Raw genomic sequence first — 22,673 nt, forward strand, 5'->3', positions numbered from 1 at the left:
TGCTGTTATTGTGAAGTGGAAATGTTTAGGAGCAACATTGTTAGGCCACACAAGCTCACAGACCGGGACCGGCGGGTGCTGATGCGCATAGCATGTGAAAATCGTCTGTCCTCGGTTCCAACACTCACTACCGAGTTCCAAACTGCCTCTGGACGTCAGCAGTACCGTTCGTTGGGAGCTTAATGAAAGGGGTTTCAGTGGCCAAGCAGCCGCTCACAAGCATATGCAATGCCAAGTGTCAGCTGGAGTGGTGTTAAGCTCGCCACCATTGGACTCTGGAGCAGTGGCAATGGGTTCTCTGGAGTGATGCTTCACCATCTGGCAGTCCAAAGAACAAATCTGGGTTTGGCTAATGCCAGGAGAACGCTATCTGCCCGAATGTATAGTGCCAACTGTAAAGTTTGGTGGAGGAGGAGTAATGGTCTGGGACTGTTTTTCATGGTTCGGGATTGGCACCCTAGTTCCAGTGAAGGGAAATCTTAACGCTACAGCATACAATGACATTATATATAATTCTGTGCTTCCAACTTTGTGTTAACAGTTTGGGGAAGGCCCTTTCCTGTTTCAGCATGACAATTCCCCTGTGCACAAAGTGAGGTACAATCCTCCCCGTGCACAAAGCAAGGTTTATTTAACTAGGCAAGTCAGTTCTTGTTCTTATTTACAATGACGGCCAAACCCGGACGACACTGGGCCAATTGTGCGCTGCCCTATGGAACTCCCAATCACAGCCGGATGTGATGCAGTCTGGATTCGAACCAGGGACTGTAGTGACGCCTCTATCACTGAGATGCAGTGCCTTAGACCGCTGCGCCACTCAGGAGCCCCCATCCATTACAGAAATGGTTTGTCGAGATCTGTGTGGAAGAACTTGACTGGCCTGCACAGAGCCCCTACCTCAACACCATCGAACGACTTTGGGATGAATTGGAACACCGACTGTGAGCCGGGCCTAATATCCCAACATCAGTGCCTGATCTCACTAATGCTCTTGTGACTGAATGGAAGCAAGTCCCCACAGCAATGTTCCAACATGTAGTGGAAAGCCTTCCCAGAAGAGTGGAGGCTGTTATAGCTGCAAAGGGGAGACCAACTCCATATTAATGCCCATGATTTTGTAATAAGATGTTCGACGAGCAGGTGTCCACATACTTTTGGTCATGTAGTGTAATTTTGTTCAGTGTATAAGCATGTTAAGTAATATGTCATAATCCTTGAGCCCACGGTTATCCAATTGTTTGCCACGGTAGTCAGTTTAAGCTCTACTCCATGCGGATCAAGGTAAAGGCTTTCTAGTCACTTGGACAGGTAGATCTTTGTAAATATACAGTACTGTCGTGTAGCCTACAAAGTTCAATTCACAGATTCCCACAGGTACCTTATCTGCTTGGCTATCACAGTATCTCTGCAATACCATACATCCTGAAAATCTCCTCAGAAATGGTTTCCTTTCCTTTCAGCTAAACTTCCCTTTAATCACATGACGGTTGAGAGCACACTTGCTGGTAGGACTCATCCATATATTGCCTCCAAAGACATGGATGTCGATTTAGGCAGCCCCCCGCACCTCTCTGATTCAGAGGGTTTGGGTTAAATGCGGAAGACACATTTCAGTTGGACAAACCAATGCAGATGAAGGAAAGACCAATCACTGAAGAGTTCTGAGACACACTAGGTCTGGGATGGGGAATTGCAGTCCTGCACTACCACACCTGATTCAACTGATAGTAGTGGCCTACATTGAAGACTGTTTAGGTGGATTTGGATCATTTGAATCAAAGTGTGTTAGTGCTGGACTGGAACAAAAGCCTGTAGACTTCACAGGCCTGATGTTTCCTTAATTGTTATTTTTTCATGTGTATAGGAGACGCGTCTGAAAGAAGGCATCGTCAAACTACAGCCTCAGGAGGAACCTCTGCATTCGGAGCTGCTCAGTGGGAAGTTCACTGTGCTGGTGAGTTTAATAGTGTTTTGTGTGTGCAAAGGCGTATGGCAGCTTTGGCAACCCTCTGTGGCATTAAGCCTACAACAACCATCTTAACTTTCTCTTCATTTCACTCCATGTCAAAATGTTTTCTTCCACATCGTGCCTACTGAACACGACCCAGATGCTGAAAAAAGATAAACGCTAAAACAACTCCAGGACCAGACTTATTGCATTGGTTATCCTCTATGTCTGGAGCGGGTGGCTGATGTCGATTCCCCTCCCCAGGGCCGTTAGTCAGTCAGTGCAATGGGCCATGCATGGCTTTCAGACAGAGACGGTAATGTCATGACACATACGCCTCTCACTTCCATTCCATTAGGAGGATACTCTCGTCAGGATGGGGGATGGGGGAGGGGGGGGGGGGACAGTGCAGGAAATGCTCTGGGATCATCTGTTTTTTCTTTTACGACTATGAGATATATGGAGCTGTGCCGACTAGGCTGCTTTCTGCTGTAGTAGTTACGCAGACAGTAGTAGGTGGGGTGTGAGGGTTGTGGCATATTTTGGTTAAACTATCCCCAATTCAATGGAATTGCAACCCTCTGCATGCACAGTGCACTTTTCCATCACATGTACAGCTGATTCTCAAGATCTTGCACACTATTGAGATGCTATTGAGCCCACTCTACTACACTGTCTGAGCCAAGGACTACATGCTTTCTGGTAAGTTTTGATTAAGTTATATTTTATGATAACTAGTAAATAGTAGCCTACAGCAACGTGTATTTAAATAGTTTAACTTGTTAACAATTCCTGCTAGTTAATTTTTGCTACCATGTGGGTTTTTAGCTTGCTTGAGCCTGCTAACTGAGGAGTGTTAATTCACCTGTTTCCATACATGTTTAATTTCAAAACATTTATCTTACAAATGAGTTGTTTAATCTAACTGCTTAACTATTTATCTGTACATGGAATTGTGTTTGTTATTTTTTACTGATTTAAAAAAATATATTTTTTCGAATCTTTACAGAAAAATGCCACGGAAACTATCTGATGTGAGAGAGAATAAAGCAGACAGCACACGTCAAACGTTTGATTTATGACCCTATGTCAGGATGACGTGTGCACGCCCTTATTTGGACATCCGGTCAGGACATCCTGGCGGGAACTGATCACGTGCTTATGCCCATATCTGGGCATCCTGTTCCTGTTCTCACGCGTTAGAGGGTGTGCTAATTTATGCATATATTCCTTTGAAGTTGTCATGATGATTGATGTCTAGGTACCTGGTTGAACTGGGGGGGGTCTGTGTTTGAACTTTTGAAAGAGAATGGCCCCACACCCCCTATTTTATTGCCCTTGGGGTTGTTATCTATGAAGCAGGAATGTCTGGGAGGGTGATTGTGTGTGTTAGAAACAAGGTCCCTTCGCATTGTGTACATTTCAAGCTTTCAACAACAATAAAACCGCCATCTAAATAATGTTTCTCGGCCTAACACACTGTTGAGTTTCCTATTTAGTTCTCTTTATATGTACATGCACTGAGCTTCCAGGTGGCTCCAGCCTATGGATGTTCGGTGCATGTACACCGGGGAGATTAGAACCCCAAAGATCCTAAAGGTAATTTCAGATTCAGGTTTAGGGTGTAATAACTTTAGGGAAACCACATTTCACACTATGTACAGACATAGAGAGCCAACACATAAAGGTGTAACAGGGATGAAGGGATATTCAATGTACAACAGTAGTCTTCTGTAACAAGCAATACGTGTTAAATATGTGCCACAGTCAATCATGACAGCCTCTTTATGAAAGGCCTTTACTTATGACTTAAACAGAATAATTTTATACCCAGCTTATTCATTAATGCTGTGGGATAAATCAGGTGTTTCTAGGTGGGCTTAAACAAATCTACAGTGAAACAAAAGTGTACATTTTACACACGTTTATTGACTTTTAAAAAGACCCCAGTAACATGACAGATATAGTGGAGATGCTACAAAAATCTGCTAGTGGATATTCAATGTACAACAGTAGTCTTCTGTAACAAGCAATACGTGTTAAATATGGGCCACAGTCAATCATGACAGCCCCTTTTTCGAAAGGCCTTTACTTATGACTTAAACAGATTCATACCCAGGACTTACATGCCGGACGGATGATCTACCCATGGAGGGAAAACTTACGGAGCTTTGATGGATTGTGCAAGCGTCTTAGCGATCGTGAATTGAAAACGGATCATGGTCAGTGCTAACCAGGACCTATATCTGTAAGAAAGGAATAGTAAAAAGGTTTAATTAATAATGACATGTCTTAAAAAAGTTTACTAAATATTTTGAATTAAATAAATGGTTTTAAAAATGTATCTCACCTTTTAACGATAGGAAAATGTCCTTCCCATCTATCACCCAGGAGAAAAAGACTTACGGAAAAGCCATGTGTGTGCGTGGGTGTGCGTGTGTTTCAAAAACAAAAGGGGTGGGGTGTGTGTTCAACAATGCCCAGGCATCTGCACTCAAGGCCCTTTCTCTCTCTCTGTAGGGGATCGTTTGAAACCAAGGTTTGCACTATCATGCATACAGTATGTCCAGATATCTGCCTACCCCCCATCAAAAAGTGTGACGGCGTCTCTTAAAATGGGCACTTTCGACACACTGGTCTTTCAAATCCAAATTTAAATTCAAACAACCCTGAGGATGTGGTTGGGGGGGGGGGGTAAAAAGTCAAACACCCCAGAAAGAATACAGTATGTCTAGACCGACCCCCGGGGTTAAACATTGATATTTCTAATCAGCGCCCGGTGCCCCCACCCCGGTCTATAAATTTACATCGGACACCCCACCAAGGTGCTAACCCTGAGGGTGCAGGAAATCAAAAATGCAATACATGCATACAAAATGTCTCGACATCCCCTCCTGTTGTTTGAATTCACTGCCTTTGTAATCTAAACCAAATATACAGGGTGTTGCATACAGGATATAACCCGCAAAAAGTCACCACAATGCCCCGTAAACTAATTCCGTACTTTCTCTAGTTAGGGACACATCCGTGGAGCGAGTCTAGTGACATCCGATCCACTCTGTTAGCACTGCTTTAGCGCAAACCCACAGGCCAACAGCCCGAATATTTATCGGCCAGGACAGATAAAAAAGATAGTCTGTGAATCCATCCTAATGGAGCTTTCTGAAGGTGAGTTAGTGAAAAAAAATATTTTAAGATTTGAACTTGGGGAATTGTTTGAATGTTAAGGATGTTATATGTGTTTTAAACGGGGGTCAATGCTCGTATTCTTATAAGTTAAATATGTATATAGGACAAATAACTGTTAATATTATCTAACGTTCGCAAGATATCCAGAGGCTACCGGACATAATTGATTGGGAAGCGACAGTTAGACGGGGATTCTCAGAAGCAAACTGCGCCCTGTCCTTTACGTAGCCCTTCACCATCACACTATTTTCGGCGTAAGTCCCCAAAAATAACATCCATAATGATTTTTATACATTAAAAACAAAAAGTGTGCAACCTATTTTAAAAGCTATTTTTGTGTTTACAGCAGACAGCCAACAAACAGGGATGGATACATGCAGCATTAGGGACTCTGAATGACTTCGGAAGAGCAGATGAAACAGATGCTATTCTACGTTTTTGTACTAACTGCCTTACCCTAACTCCAAACAACAGTCAGCAGACCCAGGACAGATAAAACGATAATCGGGGAATCCTTCCTTCCTCATGGAACTTTTTTGAAGGGGAGTTGAATATTCAAGGGAATGTTTGTATATAGATATATATTATTTAAGAATGATAGGTATTCATTCTAGGCATTTACATGTATGTTTTTAAAAATGAAGGCTATTTATACAATGAAACATTGTCTTTATTCATACTGTTTGTAAACAATAGCTTGGGTCTACTTGACCCGCTTATTGATTAGAAAGTATGATTAGAAACCAAGGCCAACTATATTCAATCTGTGATTAGAAATGATAATTAGAAGCTATGGCAAAACTATGATAATACACTATAAACAACTATGAAGACAGGGCTGTGTGTGCGTGAATGATTATCTATTATTTAAGTGTTGAATATATTCTCTCAGGCTATGAAAAATGCAAAAGATAGGACATTGACTCCTGAGTGTTGAACTTATGCCCACTCTACAACAACCTTGGTTGTTATATGACCCTGAGGGTCATCTACGAACGTTGGAATATCTACAACTATTGAAGATGCAAAAAGGGGTTTTCAGAAATACATATGGTTTGCAGATATGTATTATTATAAAAAATAATAACACTATTATCATAATCTTTAGTATTATTATTTTACATGCGAGACAACCAGAAATGTCACTGTAGACAACTTACAAGAATGTGTTTACCAGGCTGTGATGAAAACACTTTAAAGGAGCTCTAATTCAAACATGCAAGGATATATATTTGATACAATTACCCCCTTTAAAACTGTTGCTGCAATATCACTTCACAATGTGTACATTTCAAATTTTCAACAACAATAAACCAACCATCTCAATAATGTTTCTCGGACTAACACACTGTTGATTTTCCTATTTACTAAAGAACAACCACTAACACAAAAAGTTTTAATATAATCTGTATACATGTCATTCTATTCGGAAAACAGGTACATTCTGAAAGATTATGCTGTTGATGTGATTTTCAATTAATCTCTCAATTTAGGATAATACTGTTTATTTTATACTTTACTTAAATTGTATTATTTATCATGTCTCATACCCGGCTAATACACTACCAAGCCATGCAAACCGCTATGGAATTAACCCAGAACCGGTGTGTGTGTCTTTTTTGGATCAATAATTGATCAAGAATGCCCAATAGGCATGCTCTGATCCTCAACACTATTACGACAGCATATAATGCATAGTCATATGCAAAACAATGAAACCCATAACATGACTACATGCATTGCCATTATTTTAGTTACCATCCACCAATGGTTGAATTTGGTACTTTTTCTTTGTACATGCACCAAGCCTCCAAGTGGCTGACAACAGTATTCTTAATGAGAAATATAATCTAATAAACAAATGTCTGCATAATGAAAGACATGAAAACTGTATCCAACAATGTATTTCGATCTGTATAAAACGTTGATATTGTCAGTAAGCTCACTGAGACTAACAATAGACAATAGTTATTGGGAGGTTTAGGGTTAAAATATATGGGAAGGATCAGGAATGTTAGAGATTTGGTCACAGTGCCGATTTTGAAAGAGGGAGATTAGAACACTAAAAGTAATATTAACTTTATGTGGATTATAAACATGTACATACATAGAGAGCCAACACATCAATATCTAACAGGGATGAGTGGGTATTCATAGTACAACAGGAGTCTTCTGTAACCTGCAATACGTGATAAATATGTTTTACATACATCCATGACTGAATGGTTTCACAAACTCCCTTTAAAGGTTTTGTAAGAAAGTTGTAACAGGCATCATTCAAAAGTCTAGAGATTAACCTAGAGACACCAGAACATCAACGTTTAGAGCAGCTTGGAGATTATTACCCCTGTAAGGGGGGTGCAAAGAGCTGATTTACCCAACTCTGTACAAACCCTGACACTGGGTTTGATAACTCTGACGCGTACGTCTAATGGTTGTTGTAGATGTTTACAACTGAGGGAGATTACAGTAGGTCAATGAGATGTATAAAGGCAAAGAGAGCAACATATTGACTTAAGTGACCTCAAAGACCGACAGCCGACTTTATAATATAGAATGAAGGGATGTGTACTGAACATCTACTGTACCCATTATAAAACAAAATGGTATACGGTCAAATGCGTCTATAGTTTTTAATGAAGTGGTCGCTGCATTCATTTAGATTATTTCAACATAGTCTAGAACCAGTAAGAACATAGATTGAATTATCTGCTTTGTGCTATTGAGCAAGAGGCCTGACCCATTTCTATGTAAGAAGCCACACTTTTTATATTCAGCTTCTTAATTAACTCATAAATATGTTTTTTAAGTCAGCTTAACGTATATACTAGTACAACATACTAGGTACATACACTTCAATCATTAGAATAATTTTCATACACTCGAGAAAACAACATAACATAACAGTCAAGGGATAGGGGTGGAGAAATGCAACCACCCACAGACCGACCATCCACTGGACCAAAACTAAAATTTACGTCACCGTGAACAAACATGTAAAAAAACCCAGGGCAAAATAAGCTCACATTTTAATTTCTGACCGGGCAAGATGAACAAGGCATATCAACCTTAATGCCCCCCCCCCCCCCCCCCCCCCCCCAAAAAAAACAAAGAAATGCTTATCCAACCCTTGAGTCACAAGGGAGTCAAATACAGACTTTTTAAAAAATATGGATGCCATCAGAGGATGGACTGTTTTTAAAATAAGACCAGAATGGAGCCCAAGCCCTGTAAAACAGTTTGGGGTTCCCACGTCTCTCACCCAAAATTTATAAGATGGGGGAGATGCCATTTTGCAGTTCTGAAGTATTAGCCGTCTAGCTAAAGTGTCCAACTGGATTCTTGACAAGGTGGTACCTATGGGCAGTACACCAAAAAGGGCTGTAAGGGGAGACGGATCTATAACAGTGTCATATATATATCAGAGAAACATTTAAATATTGCATATACATCTGAAATTGCGCCCCTAGGAAGCTTGTTCAGCTCAAAGATTCTCACTATAGCTGTATTCGCAAATTCAGGTGTGTTAGCTCTGACAAAGTTCCTAGTCTGGAGATAGTAGAAAAAGTGGGATTGGGGGAGGTTGAACTTTTCCTGTAGCTGAGCAAGAGAGACAAATGTATCATCAAATAATAATTGGGCTAGTGAGGAGAGGCCTAGTGAGTGCCAGATGGCAAAAGCCCCATCATTCAAAGATGGAGGAAATAAAATGTTCTGATTGATTGGGCCTGATAGAGAAAAGCCTCGGATGCTAAAGGCTAAACGGAACTGATTCAAAATTTTAAGAGACTGCTTTACAATTGTGTTAACACACCTTTTGCCTAGGGACACTGGGAGAGACAGGCACAACACAGAAGCGTGTGCAGCAGGTTTACATGATTCAGACTCCATCTGGACCCAGAGTGGTCTAGGGCCAGTAGGATCAGTCTGCAGCCAGTACAAAAGGGCTCTGAAATTTGCAGCCTAATAGTGTGTCTGAAAATTTGGTAGAGCTAAACCACCCAATGCCTTAGGCTTCTGTAAATGTTTTCTACCAATCTGTGGTACCTTGCCATCCCAAATAAAATACATGAATGTTTGATCCAGTGAATTAAAAAAAGATTTTGAAATAAAATGGGTAAACATTGAAATAAATATAAAGATTTGGGCAACACGTTCATTTTAATGACATTAATCCTTCCAATAAGAGAAAGAGGTAGTGAATTCCAAAAAGTAAAATATTGTTTCAAACTGTCTGCTAGAGCAACACATTTTTGTGAAATAAATTGGAATATTTCCTTGTCACTTTAACTCCCAAGTAGGTGAATTGATCCCGGACAATCCTAAACTGAAAACTTGCAAAAGAGGACTTTAAAGCAGGGTTATTTACAGGAAAAAGCTCACTCTTGCCTAGATTCAGCTTGTAACCTGAGATTGATCCAAACTTTTTAAGAACAGATAAGGCACGTGGCAATGAGGTATCAGGGTTGGAGATAAACAAAAGGAGGTCATCAGCATATAGCGAGACTTTCTGCTCTAAGCCCGTCCTGATTATACCTTGAATGGCATCATTAGAGCGTAGTGCAATGACGAGAGGCTCGATTTCCAAAGCAAACAACAAGTGGGAGAGTGGACAACTCTGTCTGGATCCGCAGTGCAAGGGAAAATAGTCATAGGACAAGTTGTTAGTCCGTACCGAAGCCATGGGAGAAAAATAAAGAACCTTTGTCCACGCAATGAATTTGGGGCCAAAGCCAAATCTATAAAGGGCAGCTGTTAGGGAGTCCCACTCAACGCGGTCAAAAGCTTTTTTCGCATCAAGTGAGACCACCACCCCCGGGTCCCCTGACGCTGGGGAGTACAGTATATTCATACGGCGTCTAATATTGAAAAACAAAAGCCAGTCTGGTCAGAGTGTATTATTTGGTGCAGCGAGCCTTCCATACAGATGGCTAAAAGCTTGGCTAGGATTTTGCAATCACAGTTTAAAAGAGAGATTGGGCGATAGGATCCATATTCCAGGGGGTCTTTGTTTTTCTTTAATAGTAATAAAATTGAAGCCTGATAAAGACTAGGTGGTAGCTTTGAGGTATTAAGGCACTCTGCAAATAATTGAGACAAGAATGGGAAAAGCAGACCGGAAAACGTCCTGTAAAATTCGATTGGAAAACCGTCCGGACCTGGTGATTTACCACTTTTCATTGCGGACACTGCTGTTGCGATCTCCTCAAGCGTAAATTCTTCTTCTAGACAGTCATGGGAGCCTGTATCAATTGAAGGCATATTCAAGCCATTAAAGAATGAATCAATCAGCAAAGGGTCTTGAGGAGATTCAGAGGTGTATAGCGCAGAGTAAAATTGTTTTAAATTGATCATTGATCTCTTTATGTATAAGTGTGGTGGCACCAGACAGGGTCCTTATTTGTGGGATTTAAACGTGAGTCCTCAGATTTACGGATCTGATGTGCATGGAGTTTACTGGCCTTGTCGCCTTGTTCATACACTCTGTATCGAGCTCACGAGTAAATGTTCAGCTCGCCTGGTAGAAAGCTCATCAAATTCAGATTGGAGTAGTTGGCACTCTTTATGTAGATCAGAGGAAGGATCTGTAGCATACTTCTCATCCAATGTGGCTATGGATTCGCTCAGGTCCCGAAGTTGCTGAGAGCGAGCTTTGTTTTGGTTGGCTGTAAAATAAATAATTTGGCCACGTAGGTATGCTTTAAGAGACTCCCATATGGTAGAGCAGGACATACCTGGCGTTGAATTAGTTTCTAGGAATAAGGTGATTTCAGAAGAAATGAAATTGACAAACTCCTTATCTGAGAGTAAAATGGGGTTAAGACGCCATTGATAACACATAGGAGGTCGCTGGGGAAACTCTAGTTCAAGCACTAATGGTGAATTGTCAGAAATAACAATACTCTCGTAAGCAAACTGCCGAATGTTAAGCAGAAGTTTTTTGTCCAGAAATAAGTAATCAATCCGGGAGTATGTTTGATGAACATGAGAATAAAAGGAATACTGTCTATCTGTAGGGTGTAGGAAACGCCAGGCCTCAAACATAGCATATTTATGAAGGAAAGATTGAATAAGTAGGGCACATTTAGATGGGCCTGTAGTTCTTTGTGAAGACTTGTCAAGAACTGGGGAAATTGTACAGTTGAAATCCCCCCCCCCCCCTCCCTAAAATCAACAAATGGGAATCTAAATTGGGTATAGCAGATAAAAAGGAAGAAATGAAACTTGTCATCCCAATTGGGAGCATAAACACTAGCCAAAACAAGTGGGGTAGAAAACTGTTTACCAGTTACTATGACGTATCGTCCCTTAGGATCAGCAATAACCTCAGAAGCTACAAAGGCAGCACCTCTTGATTTACTATGAAAGTTAGAGTGGAACACTTGACCAACCCAGTCCTTACGCATCCTAAAATGCTCACCAGTCCTCAAGTGAGTCTCTTGTAGAAATACAACATTTGCAATCAAACCCTTTAAGTGTGTCAGCACCCTCTTACGCTTCACAGTGTTGTTAACCCCTTTGATGTTCCACGAAATGTACTTGATCGTATTGTTTTGGCCACCCTGAGCACTCCCGTTATACAACCCTGTCATTAGAGCATAGAGTGGAAAAGTAATCAGTACCCAAAAACCCCAGATTAACTTGTCTCAGAATAGTAATGTACGGTGCAAGATATTTGGAAAAAGCACAGAAAAAAAACTAAAAAGACGGAACGACAACATTAGAACTGAACAATTCAACCACCTTTCCCCATCCCAGACAGTACCTCTCCAAACGAGGTACAAGCCTAAACAGAACATGTTCTCTTCGCACAGTATGTCTGTGAGAGTGCGGTGTTAAACCCAAACTCACAGTCCTGCTCTTTAAAGTTGTGTTTTATGTTAGTGGATCAAGCAGCAAAAAGAGAGAAAAATAAAAGTGAATCCCTTGTGCAAACGAAATTACAAAAGCACCACTTGTAGATGTATATAATTATATTCCCAGTCTTATAACAGGCATTGAGAGAGAAAATAAATAAAATGTATAAAGGCTCTCAACCAAAAACCTAATTTGAAGTAAGCAAATCAAAAAAATAATAATAATTGTCTAGTTTGACGATAAGACACCTTACAGCCAAGACCAAAAAACTACATTTGCGCAACGTTGAACGTTTTCTGGGCATAAATTATGTTCAAAACCTTTAAAATTGAAGTGAAGACCCACAAAAACGTGTAGCCTCGGAACAATTACTGTTTACTAGGTCGGTACAAATGGATGCAGTAAACAAATAACCAAAAATATTTTGAGTCACTGAGACACTATGTGAACAAACTGAGTAGGTGAATATGAGAGCCTAGAAACAATGTAGTTAAGTAAAACAAGCATTCAGTCATTTTAATTTCATTGTATTAAAATTAAATGAAAATGACTGAATGCTTGTAAGGCAAGCACACTAGATGATCAAAACATTATATCACATCAAATAAGCCCGAATGGGTTCGCTAACTCCCCAACTATACAAGAATAGTATGTTATAACTAAACATAATTGTACCACAGGTGGGCTACTTACTATCCACAGTTCGCAAGCAACAGTTGCTGATCTATGAGCAAGTTCAAGACTTCTTGATGTGACGTTGAATGTGAGCCATAGCCTCATCCGGAGACTCAAATGTGTAGTCTTTACCATCATGAGATAGCCATAAACGGTCCGGGAATCGCAGTCCATACTTCACACCTGGATGGTCCCGTAGTAGTTGTTTGGCCTGCCCGAAAGCTCTGCGCTGCCTGGAAACAGTGGGGGAGTAGTCCTGGTAGATAGAGAAGCTCTGTCCTTGAAAGCTCAGAGTGGTATTGCGGGCTCGTCGGAGAATCTCCATCTTCTCATGGAAAAAGTGCACGCAAAGAATTACGGGGCCTCTCACCATCCCGGGGCTGTGGCTTTTGTGGCACGATGGTAACGATGCTTTGTGAGTGACTGTAGTTGATGTGTGCAGAGGGTCCCTGGTTCGAGCCCAGGTTGGAGCGAGGAGAGGGACGGAAGCTATACTGTTACATGTAGTAGTTTGATGGCCTCGAATGCACCCCCCAGGTAAAGTGTGATTCCCCAGGCCCTCAGACTCAGGAGATGGCGGTGATGAGAGTGGGTCTTGTAGGCCGGGTTTCCTCAAAGTCATGTTTTTGGCCTTATGTTTCATAGACATGCTGACATTCGAAAGCAAAGTAGTCTTGGTTTTTAGGAAAAGGCATCACCAAACTAACATTTGAAAGTAAATACAGTTCTGCTGCAAAATTCAAAAACTTTAAGAATACTGCGGGAGCAAACACGTCAGTCGCACATGGTGTCCCTCCAACCCCCATCAGAAGTTTTTTTGATTCAATGGAGGAACGTAGTCGGAGAAATGCTGATGAATGTCTTGCTCGAGCTGTGTATGCGACTGGTTCACCTCTGATGCTAACAGGCAATGTGTATTGGAGTAGATTTCTGAATGTTCTTTGCCCAGCATACACCCCTCCAACCAGACATGCTTTATCTACTCATTTGCTGCATGCAGAGTTCAACAGAGTTCAAGTGAAGGTCAAGCAAATCATAGAGAAAGCAGACTGTATTGCAATCATCTCTGATGGGTGGTCGAATGTTCGTGGGCAAGTAATAATTAACTACATAATCTCCACCCCTCAACCAGTATTCTACAAGAGCACAGACACAAGGGACAACAGACACCGGTCTCTACATTGCAGATGAGCTGAAGGCAGTCATCAATGACCTTGGACCACAGAAGGTATTTGCACTGGTGACAGACAATGCTGTGAACATGAAGGCTTCTTGGTCTAAAGTGGAGGTGTCCTACCCTCACATTACACCCATTGGCTGTGCTGCTCATGCATTGAATCTGCCCCTCAAGGACATCATGGCTCTGAAAACAATGGATATACTCTACAAGAGAGCCAAGGAAATCGTTAAGTACGTGAAGGGTCATCAAGTTACTGCAGCAATCTACCTCACCAAGCAAAGTGAGAAGAATAAGAGCGCCACATTGAAGCTGCCCAGCAACATTGCCCCCCAATGTTGTCATCATGTTTGACAGTTTCCTGGAGGGGAAGGAGTCTCTCCAAGAAATGGCCATATCACAGTCTGCCGATATGGACAGCCCCATCAAGAGGATCCTCCTGGATGATGTAAGGGCTTTGGGATGGAGGTGCAATATGGCAGTCATGCCAACATATCTCATCAACCACCTGGTGGAAGGGACTTTGTGGCTCTGAGGCTCTTTTCCCTGTTGCCTCCATCATCCTCCAAATCCCACCAACATCAGCCACCTCAGAGCGCAACTGGTCCTTGTTTGGGAACACATGCACCAAAGCATGTAACAGGCTGACCAATACAAGGGTTGAAAAATTGGTGGGCATCCAGGCAAACTTTTGGCTTTTTGAGCCTGACAACGAGCCATCCTCAACAAGGTTGGAAAGTAAACAGTGAAGATGGGGCCTCAGAGTCTGATGTTCAGGAGGTGGACATTGAAGAGGTCCAGGGAGAAGACATGGAGGCCTGAGAGGAAGAAAGTCTAGAAACTAAAGCTTTGGTTATCATTTTACAGATGAATGTTAAAAACGTTTTTGGGATATGTGATGGATCATTCACATATTCCCTTTTGTTGTTCAGTGAAATCATCCCATGTGAAGAGTCAATTCATTTAATTAAAGTTTTATTTGTAACTCAATTGTTTTTTTTATTTATATTGGAAGGATTTAATAATTTTCAAATATCTCTACTTATGATAAGGTCAGTTTCTGTCTTCATTTGATATGGAAAATATATCCAATGCAAAAAAACATCTACATTTAAATTGTAGTAATATTAATTTGCATATATTTCCGTTAATTCCCATATATTTCCGTTATTTCACACAGAAAGTTTCCACCTTGAATATTCCCCAACATGTGCAACTCTACTAGCTAGTGTTCATGTTTCCAAATTTCAAACGTGTTCTCAAATTCCATTGAAATGGCAGCAGCGGTATGACAACTAGCACATTCATGAGCATGCAATTACGACAGAGAATGGTTGATTGTCTAGGGCAATGAATTCCATTATCTTGGCGTTAATGGCTTTTGATTTTGAGTTGTCTCGCTGAAATGTTCTTACTCTTTCAAATGACTGCTTGACTTGTTGACTGCTTGATCCACACAGCAGACATTGTGGGCTAGGTTAGTAATGCTGTGCTATACTTGTAACGCAACATTTTCCGTGGCGTCATTATAACCTATGTTATATAGGTATGCACGTAATCTTTGACATCGGTTTTGCACATCGCCGTTACACTAGACATCGGGCCGATGTTGGCATTTTTAGCTAATATTGTCCGATTCCGATATGTTCAACGATATATCGTGCATCCCTACTTTTTATTATTGCCTAGTCAAACTAAGTCACTCGATCTGCTTTTTGGATGCTGGGGTGAGTGTTAATTGTGGAAAAATGTATTGTATGCTCTTCAGTGTTGCAGTTCAGACTATAAACTATTCTATGCTAATAGGTCACACAGTAACTCACAGTGCAAGAATGTCCTAATCCAGTGACCGGTGACCTGTTTTAATTGAATTGAATGGGGCTCTGTTTTTCACAATTGTTTGGCTTTAGTTAGATGTTCCATTCATACTGACAGTTTGTTTCATAGACGTCACTCCTTCAGAGATGTGAGGTGGCGTCCATTTTAAATCTACTGACTTTGAACCCAGGTGCCTCCCTGTGACCAAAGCTCTCTTTGCTTCTCATGGTCATGTCCACTTTGCCATCCTGTGGTCAAACTGAACACCAGACCCCATTTTAGACATTTTGATATGCAGGCTGCCATGACTTCACATGTATTTGATGATTGCATGTTGGATTCATTGTGCAACTAGTATAGAGTCTAGACTAGAGTTTTGCCTCAAACCTGTCTGTATGCACCTATACTGTAAACTAGTGATGAGGGAAAAATCTATAGTTACAATTCGGGATATTATTTTTGATGATACATTATATCATTTTGACAATATCGCAATATTCTTTTTGCTGGCTGTACCTGCGACAAAATGCCAGTATTTTTCATTCATAGCTTGTTCTCCATCTTTTTTTGTTTTCAGCACTTTTATTTCCATGACTGATCAAAACTTGTATTCTCATTGACTCTCTATTGTCCCTCTGCAGAAGACATATGGTGAGCAATACGTTTGGAACATCGTAACGCAATATAATCACAGTATGAATTGCATTACATATAGAATAGTGAGAATCGCAATACGTATCTTATCGGCACTTAAGTATCGTGATAATATTGTATCGTGAGGTCACTGGCAGTTCCCAGCCTTACTGAAAACTGTATACACCACTAGTATTATGCCAATGGAGAAAAATAGAAATGTATACCAAGTGATAAACTTGCAGTGACTTTTGTGATGCGTTACTGCTTATTTGCTTTTTTTTTTCACCCACAGGAACTATATAGAATCCTATTTGAATCAGGATGTTGGACTTCAGTGCCCCACAGTGCAGCTAAGAAGCACACCCTAATCTCTCCTCACTCTGACCTCTGTCTCTGTTCTGTTCAACCAGAGTGTGCGAGACCCATCAGGCGCCTCCATAGCCTTGTACACAGCCAAGCTCCACCACCCCAACAAGACAGGCAACCATGTTGTCCTGCAGGCTCTCTTCTACCTCTTGGACCGGGCTGTGGAGAGGTGAGAACAACGAGATACATATTTTAGTATTAGCCTATTATGTAGGTGAGACTCAGTCTCGGTCCCAATTGTCCTAAATGACCAATTGTCTTAACTGATCAAGACCATTGGGTAAAGGCAGGCTTAGGTTTACAACACAGCCGACAAATTGAGACAGGATGTTGGCATTGCACGCTGACAGTTTGTTGTGAAAGTGCGTGTAATTTCTATGACCTGATGAGCGATTTTAGAATCCTTTTTTACTCCATTATTGATGAGCAGCTATTAGCACCTATGTCATTAATTATAATGATTTAAGTATAGCGCATAAGGCATTATAATTAAGCAATAAGGTGTGGTATATGGCCAATATACCATGGCTAAGGGCTGTTCTTATGCATGACGCAACACCGAGTGCCTGGGTACAGCCTTTAGCCGTGGTATATTGGCCATATATCACAAACACCCGAGGTCCCTTATTGTTATTGTAAATTGGTTACCAAAGTAATTAGAGCAGTATAAATACATATTTTGTCATATCCGTAGTATATGTGGTCATATACCATGGATGTTAGCCCATCAGCATTCAGGGCATGGACCGCCCAGTTTATAAATATGCTTATAATGCATTATAAAGAGGGCATTCATAGAGTTGTATTCTAAAAAATAAAATAAAAATGTATTTCTTTAAAACAACAATACAGTACAAATGGCCACTCCCATTAGCGGGCGCTCTGGTCAGTGGGTGCGCTCGCCCCCACCCGCACCGAGACGCCGGCAAGGCACTGCCCCCAGCCCAAAGGGATTTTCCAAGGGCGGGAAAAACCAAGGCCCGCCACTTGGAAGCGAGCACACCCGTAACTACCAAGACCAGAACACACACCGCTCACAGCATCAAAACAAACAATAATCCCATCCCCGCCCTCACCGCTGATTGGAGGACCTTAAACTTTTATACTGTACATACATTTGTATATATAATTATTCCAACACTTGTCAATTCCACTCTTCAAACAGCCACAGATCAACCCATCTTTCCCAATAAATCATAATTCTACCATTTCCTCTCGCAATACATCCCTCCATTCTCCGATGTTGTCTCACTAGGGACTTGAACCTTCCCATCTGCAACATTTCTGCCAAAATTGCCCCAAAAATAATATATTTACCCAAGAGCACAATGATATTTCCTATTAACTTACTGTTGTCCTTCACATCCCCCAGCAATACAGTTTGCAGGTTCAACTTCACCCTGATATTAATGGCACAACAACCATTCCTGGACCAGACTCTAAAAACAAGCACCTGATGGACAGCACCAAAAGAGATGCTCTATTGATTCTGTTTCATCATGGCAGTCTGCAGCGCTCTGACTGTTGAATACCCCATACACTGAGCATTCTTTTTGAAGCAAGAATTGTATATAATAGCTTAAATTTAAAAGAACAAATTGTTGGATCAATTGTCATTTTATATATCAGTTCATAAACCCAATGCCATGGTATTGGGACATCAAAAATCTGTTCCCAACTACAGCATCTTGAATTTTATGCGGCATAGTTGTCAACCCTCTTGACCGTAAGTGAAACTGGTACATTTTATGATTTATATGACTCATTTTAAGCCATTTATTACTTTTATTTGGTGGCAGACAAACTAATTAATTGCCTTTTCCATTTTTGTGGCAGAGCTGCGATGAGTTGTTTATAATTTTCTATTGAGAATACCTAGAGCTGGCCGCCCGGGCCAAACCGAGCAATCAGGGGAGAAGGGGCTTGGTCAGGGAGGTGACCAAGAACCCGATGGTCACTCTGACAGAGCTCCAGAGTTCCTCTATGGAGATGGGAGAACCTTCCAGAAGGACAACCATCTCTGCAGCACTACACCAATCATGGTAGAGTGGCCAGACGGAAGCCACTCTTCAGTAAAAGGCACATGACAGCCCGCTTGGAGTTTAAAAGACTTCGAGGACTCTCAGACCATGAGAAACAAGATTCTCTTGTATGATGAAACCATGATTGAACTCTTTGGCCTGAATGTTAAGCATTGCGTCTGTAGGAAAACTGGCAAAATCCCTACGGTGAAGCATGATAGTGGCTGCATCATGCTGTGGGGATGTTTTTCAGCGGTAGGGACTGGGAGACTAGTCTTGTACCCGATCGAACATCTCTGGAGAGACCTGAAAATAGCTGTGCAGCGACGCTCCCCATCCAACCTGACAGAGCTTGAGAGGATCTGCAGAGAAGAATGGGAGACACCTCCCAAATACAGGTGTGCCAAGCTTGTAGCGTCATACCCAAGAAGACTTGGGCCTGTAATCGCTGCCAAAGGTGCTTCAACAAAGTACTGAGTAAAGGGTCTGAATACTTATGTAAATTTAAGATTTGTGTGTTTTTATTTTGAATATATTTGCAAAAATTTCTGTTTTTGTTTTGTCATTATGGGGTATTGTGTGTAGATTGATGAGAAAAACAAACAATTTAATTAACTTCAGAATAATGCTGTAACGTAACAAAATGTGTAAAAAGTCAAGGGGTCTGAGTACTTTCTGAATGCACTGTACATCTCCATACACCTGGATTAAATTGGGAGTATGTTTACAATGCCACTCATAAACATGATACATTTCAAATACACTCTCTCCAAGAAAATGGGTTTATCCTCTAGCAGTACATTGGAGTTTAGCCACATTGCTCTAATATATATGGTCTCTTCTAGAGGATAACATTGGAATTGTAGCCAACTCTGTATAGCTTCATTTAAAAAAAAATTCATTGTAAATCCACCAAAAATTTACAATTTGAATCTGTATAACAGCAAAGAGCACCCTTTTTAAACATTGGATGTGCCTCTCTTAGTAGTCTACTAGAAAACCCGTTTGGATTTACAGTACCAGTCAAAAGTTTGGACAGATACTCATTCCAGGGTTTTTCTTTATTGTTACCATTTTCTACCTTGTTGTATAATAGTGAAGACATCAAAACTATGAAATAACACATGGAATCATGTAGTAATCAAAAAAGTGTTTTAACAAATCTAAATATATGTTATGTTTGAGATTCTTCAAAGTAGCCACCCTTTGCCTTGATGACAGCTGTGCACACTCTTGGCATTCTCTCAACCAGCTTCATGAGGAATGCTTTTCCAACAGTATTGAAGGAGTTCCCACATATGCTGAGCACTTGTTGTTGCTTTTCCATCACTCTGTGATCCAACTCATCCCAAACTATCTCAATTGGGTTGAGGTTGGGTAATTGTGGAGAACAGGTTATCTGATTCAGCACTCCATCGCTCTCCTTCTTGGTCAAATAGCTATTACACATCCTGGAGTTGTGTTTTGGGTTTCAGACAGTTTCCCACCGGTCTAATGTCCATTGCTTGTGTTTCTTGGCCCAAGCAAGTCTCTTCTTTTTATTGGTGTCCTTCAGTAGTGGAAATTTGACTATGAAAGCCTGATTCACGCAGTCTCCTCTGAACAGTTGATGTTGAGATGTGTCTGTTACTTGAATGCTGAATTTATTTGGGCTGTAATTTCTGAGGTGCAGTTAACTCTAATGAACTTATCCTCTACAACAGAGGTAACTCTGGGTCTTCCTTTCCTGTAGCAGTCCTCATTAGAGCCAGTTTTATCATAGCGTTTGATGGTTTATGTGACTGAGGATTGACTGACCATGTTGTAAAGTAATGATGGACTGTCGTTTCTCTTTGCTTATTTGAACTGTTCTTGCCATAATATGGACTTGGTCTTTTACCAAATAGTGCTATCCTCTATACCACCCCTACCTTGTCACAACACAACTGATTGACTCAAACGCATTAAAGAGGAAAGAAATTCCACAAATGAACTTTTAACAAGGCACACCTGTTAATTGAAATGCATTCCAGGCTGATGAATCTGGTTGAGAGAATTCCTGTCTCCAACCTTTTTAACCCGTCTCTCCTTTCTGGAGAGGTTCCCATTGCTTGGAAGGCAGCCACAGTTCGTCCTTTATTTAAAGGGGGCGATCAAGCTCATCCTCTCTGTTGTAGGCCTAGTTCAATTTTTCGCCGTTTATCAAAAGTGTTGGAAAAACTTGTCAATAATCAACTGACAGGCTTTCTTTATGTCTAGTATTCTCTCGGTGTGCAATCTGGTTTCCGCTCAGGTTATGGATGTGTCACTGCTACCTCAATGATGACACAATTGCCCTTGATTCTAAGCAATATTGTGCTGCTATTTTTATTGACTTGGCCAAAGCTTTTGATACGGTAGATCAATCCATTCTGGACCAACAAAGGAGTATTGGTGTCTCTGAGGGGACTTTGGCCTGGTTTGCTAACTATCTCTCTCAAAGAGTGTAGTGTATAAAGTCTGCCTGTCACCAAGGGAGTACCCAAAGGCTCGATCCTAGGCCCCACGCTCTTCTCAATTTACATCAACAACATAGCTCAGGCAGTAGGAAGCTCTCTCATCCATTTTTATATGCAGATGATAGTCTGTATACTCAGCTGTCACCTCCCCAGATTTTGTGTTAAATGCTTTACAACAAAGTTTTCTTAGTGTCCAACAAGCGTTCTCTACCCTTAACCTTGTTCTGAACACCTCCAAAACAAAGGTTATGTGGTTTGTTAAGAAGAATGCTCTTCCCACAGGTGTTACTACCTCTGAGGGTTTAGAGCTTGAGGTAGTCACTTCATACAAGTCCTTGGGAGTATGGCAAGACGGTGCACTGTCCTTCTCTCAGCACATATCAAAGCTGCAGGCTGAAGTTAAATCTAGACTTGGTTTCCTCTATTGTAATCGCTCCTCTTTCACCCCAGCTGCTAAACTAACCCTGATTCAAATGACCATCATACCCATGATAGATTACGGAGACATAATTTATAGATCGGCAGGTAAGGTTGCTCTCGAGCAGCCGCTCGATACCATTCGGCCATCAGACTTGCCACCAATGTTCCTTATAGGACACATCATTGCACTCCTAAACTCCTCTGTAAACTGGCCATCACCTGTCGCCCACAGCCTCTTAGGCTTTGGGCTACACTAGTTCATTTAGCAGACAAGATTTGCTTATAATTCTGTGGCATTATTTTATATTATTTATAGCAATAAGAATACAATTGAACAAAATATAAATATTGTCTCAACGATTTGAGGGAGCTATTCTGTGTTGAGCGGTTGACAATGAAATAGGTACTCCTATATGCTTAATTTAGAGTTATTAAAGTAACATTAGTTGTTCTACAAATGTTTGATTATATGTTTTCCTTTTAATACATTGTAAGACTGCATGATGAGATTCTAATGATTTGAAAAAAAGTAGCTTGAAAGGCATGAGCTCTGCTTTGTTTTTTTTTTGCGCAGGCTGTACACACTCCAATCTCTCCCTTTCATTCACAATTTGACAAGCACTTGATAATTCCTCACATTTCAGGACAGTATCCCCTTTGTGGCCGTAATGCACTCTATAAAGAGCCATGACTTTTGCATCTCGGAGTGCTGCGTTGTGCCCTTCTCCCTGAGTGTGCTGCACAATCGGAAACCCTCTCACTCACATGGCTCTCTGTCACCTGATCTGGTCTTACTCACAGGCTACAAATGAAGAGACACATCTGGGATGCAACTGCGTGCATCCTTATCCAATTCCGAGCGGCATATTGGAAGAACTGTCCACATTTACTTTGACAGCCAACAAGATGAGTAGGTCTAACGAACAGCAAAAGCACTAGCTTATGTCAATCTACTATCCCCCACAGTACAAACATTCTGTGTGAGAAATAAATATTCCAAACATAGTCTGGGATAGTTGTGGGATGTGATAGATCCCAAATGAAGACGACCACTAGCATCAAAACACTTTTTTATGCAATGAGACTGA

The 22,673-nt window shown here is 41.0% G+C and overlaps 1 protein-coding gene across 3 annotated transcripts in view; it reads left to right on the plus strand.

Moving 5' to 3' along the window:
• Positions 1–22,673, plus strand: part of LOC139408808 (tyrosine-protein phosphatase non-receptor type 9-like) — a 58,554-nt gene that overhangs the window by 23,160 nt on the left and 12,721 nt on the right. For 2 of the 3 annotated variants that reach the window (XM_071153155.1, XM_071153164.1), the window contains 2 exons: positions 1,865–1,954; positions 16,712–16,836. In XM_071153155.1, the coding sequence (XP_071009256.1) occupies positions 1,865–1,954; positions 16,712–16,836 (215 nt within the window). Of the gene's footprint in view, positions 1–1,864; positions 1,955–16,711; positions 16,837–16,959; positions 19,146–22,673 lie in introns of those variants that run through there. The other variant, XM_071153174.1, reaches the window with a different exon arrangement.

This window comes from Oncorhynchus clarkii, chromosome 1 (genome assembly GCF_045791955.1).
Source record: "Oncorhynchus clarkii lewisi isolate Uvic-CL-2024 chromosome 1, UVic_Ocla_1.0, whole genome shotgun sequence".
Classification (NCBI taxonomy): Eukaryota; Metazoa; Chordata; class Actinopteri; order Salmoniformes; family Salmonidae; genus Oncorhynchus; species Oncorhynchus clarkii.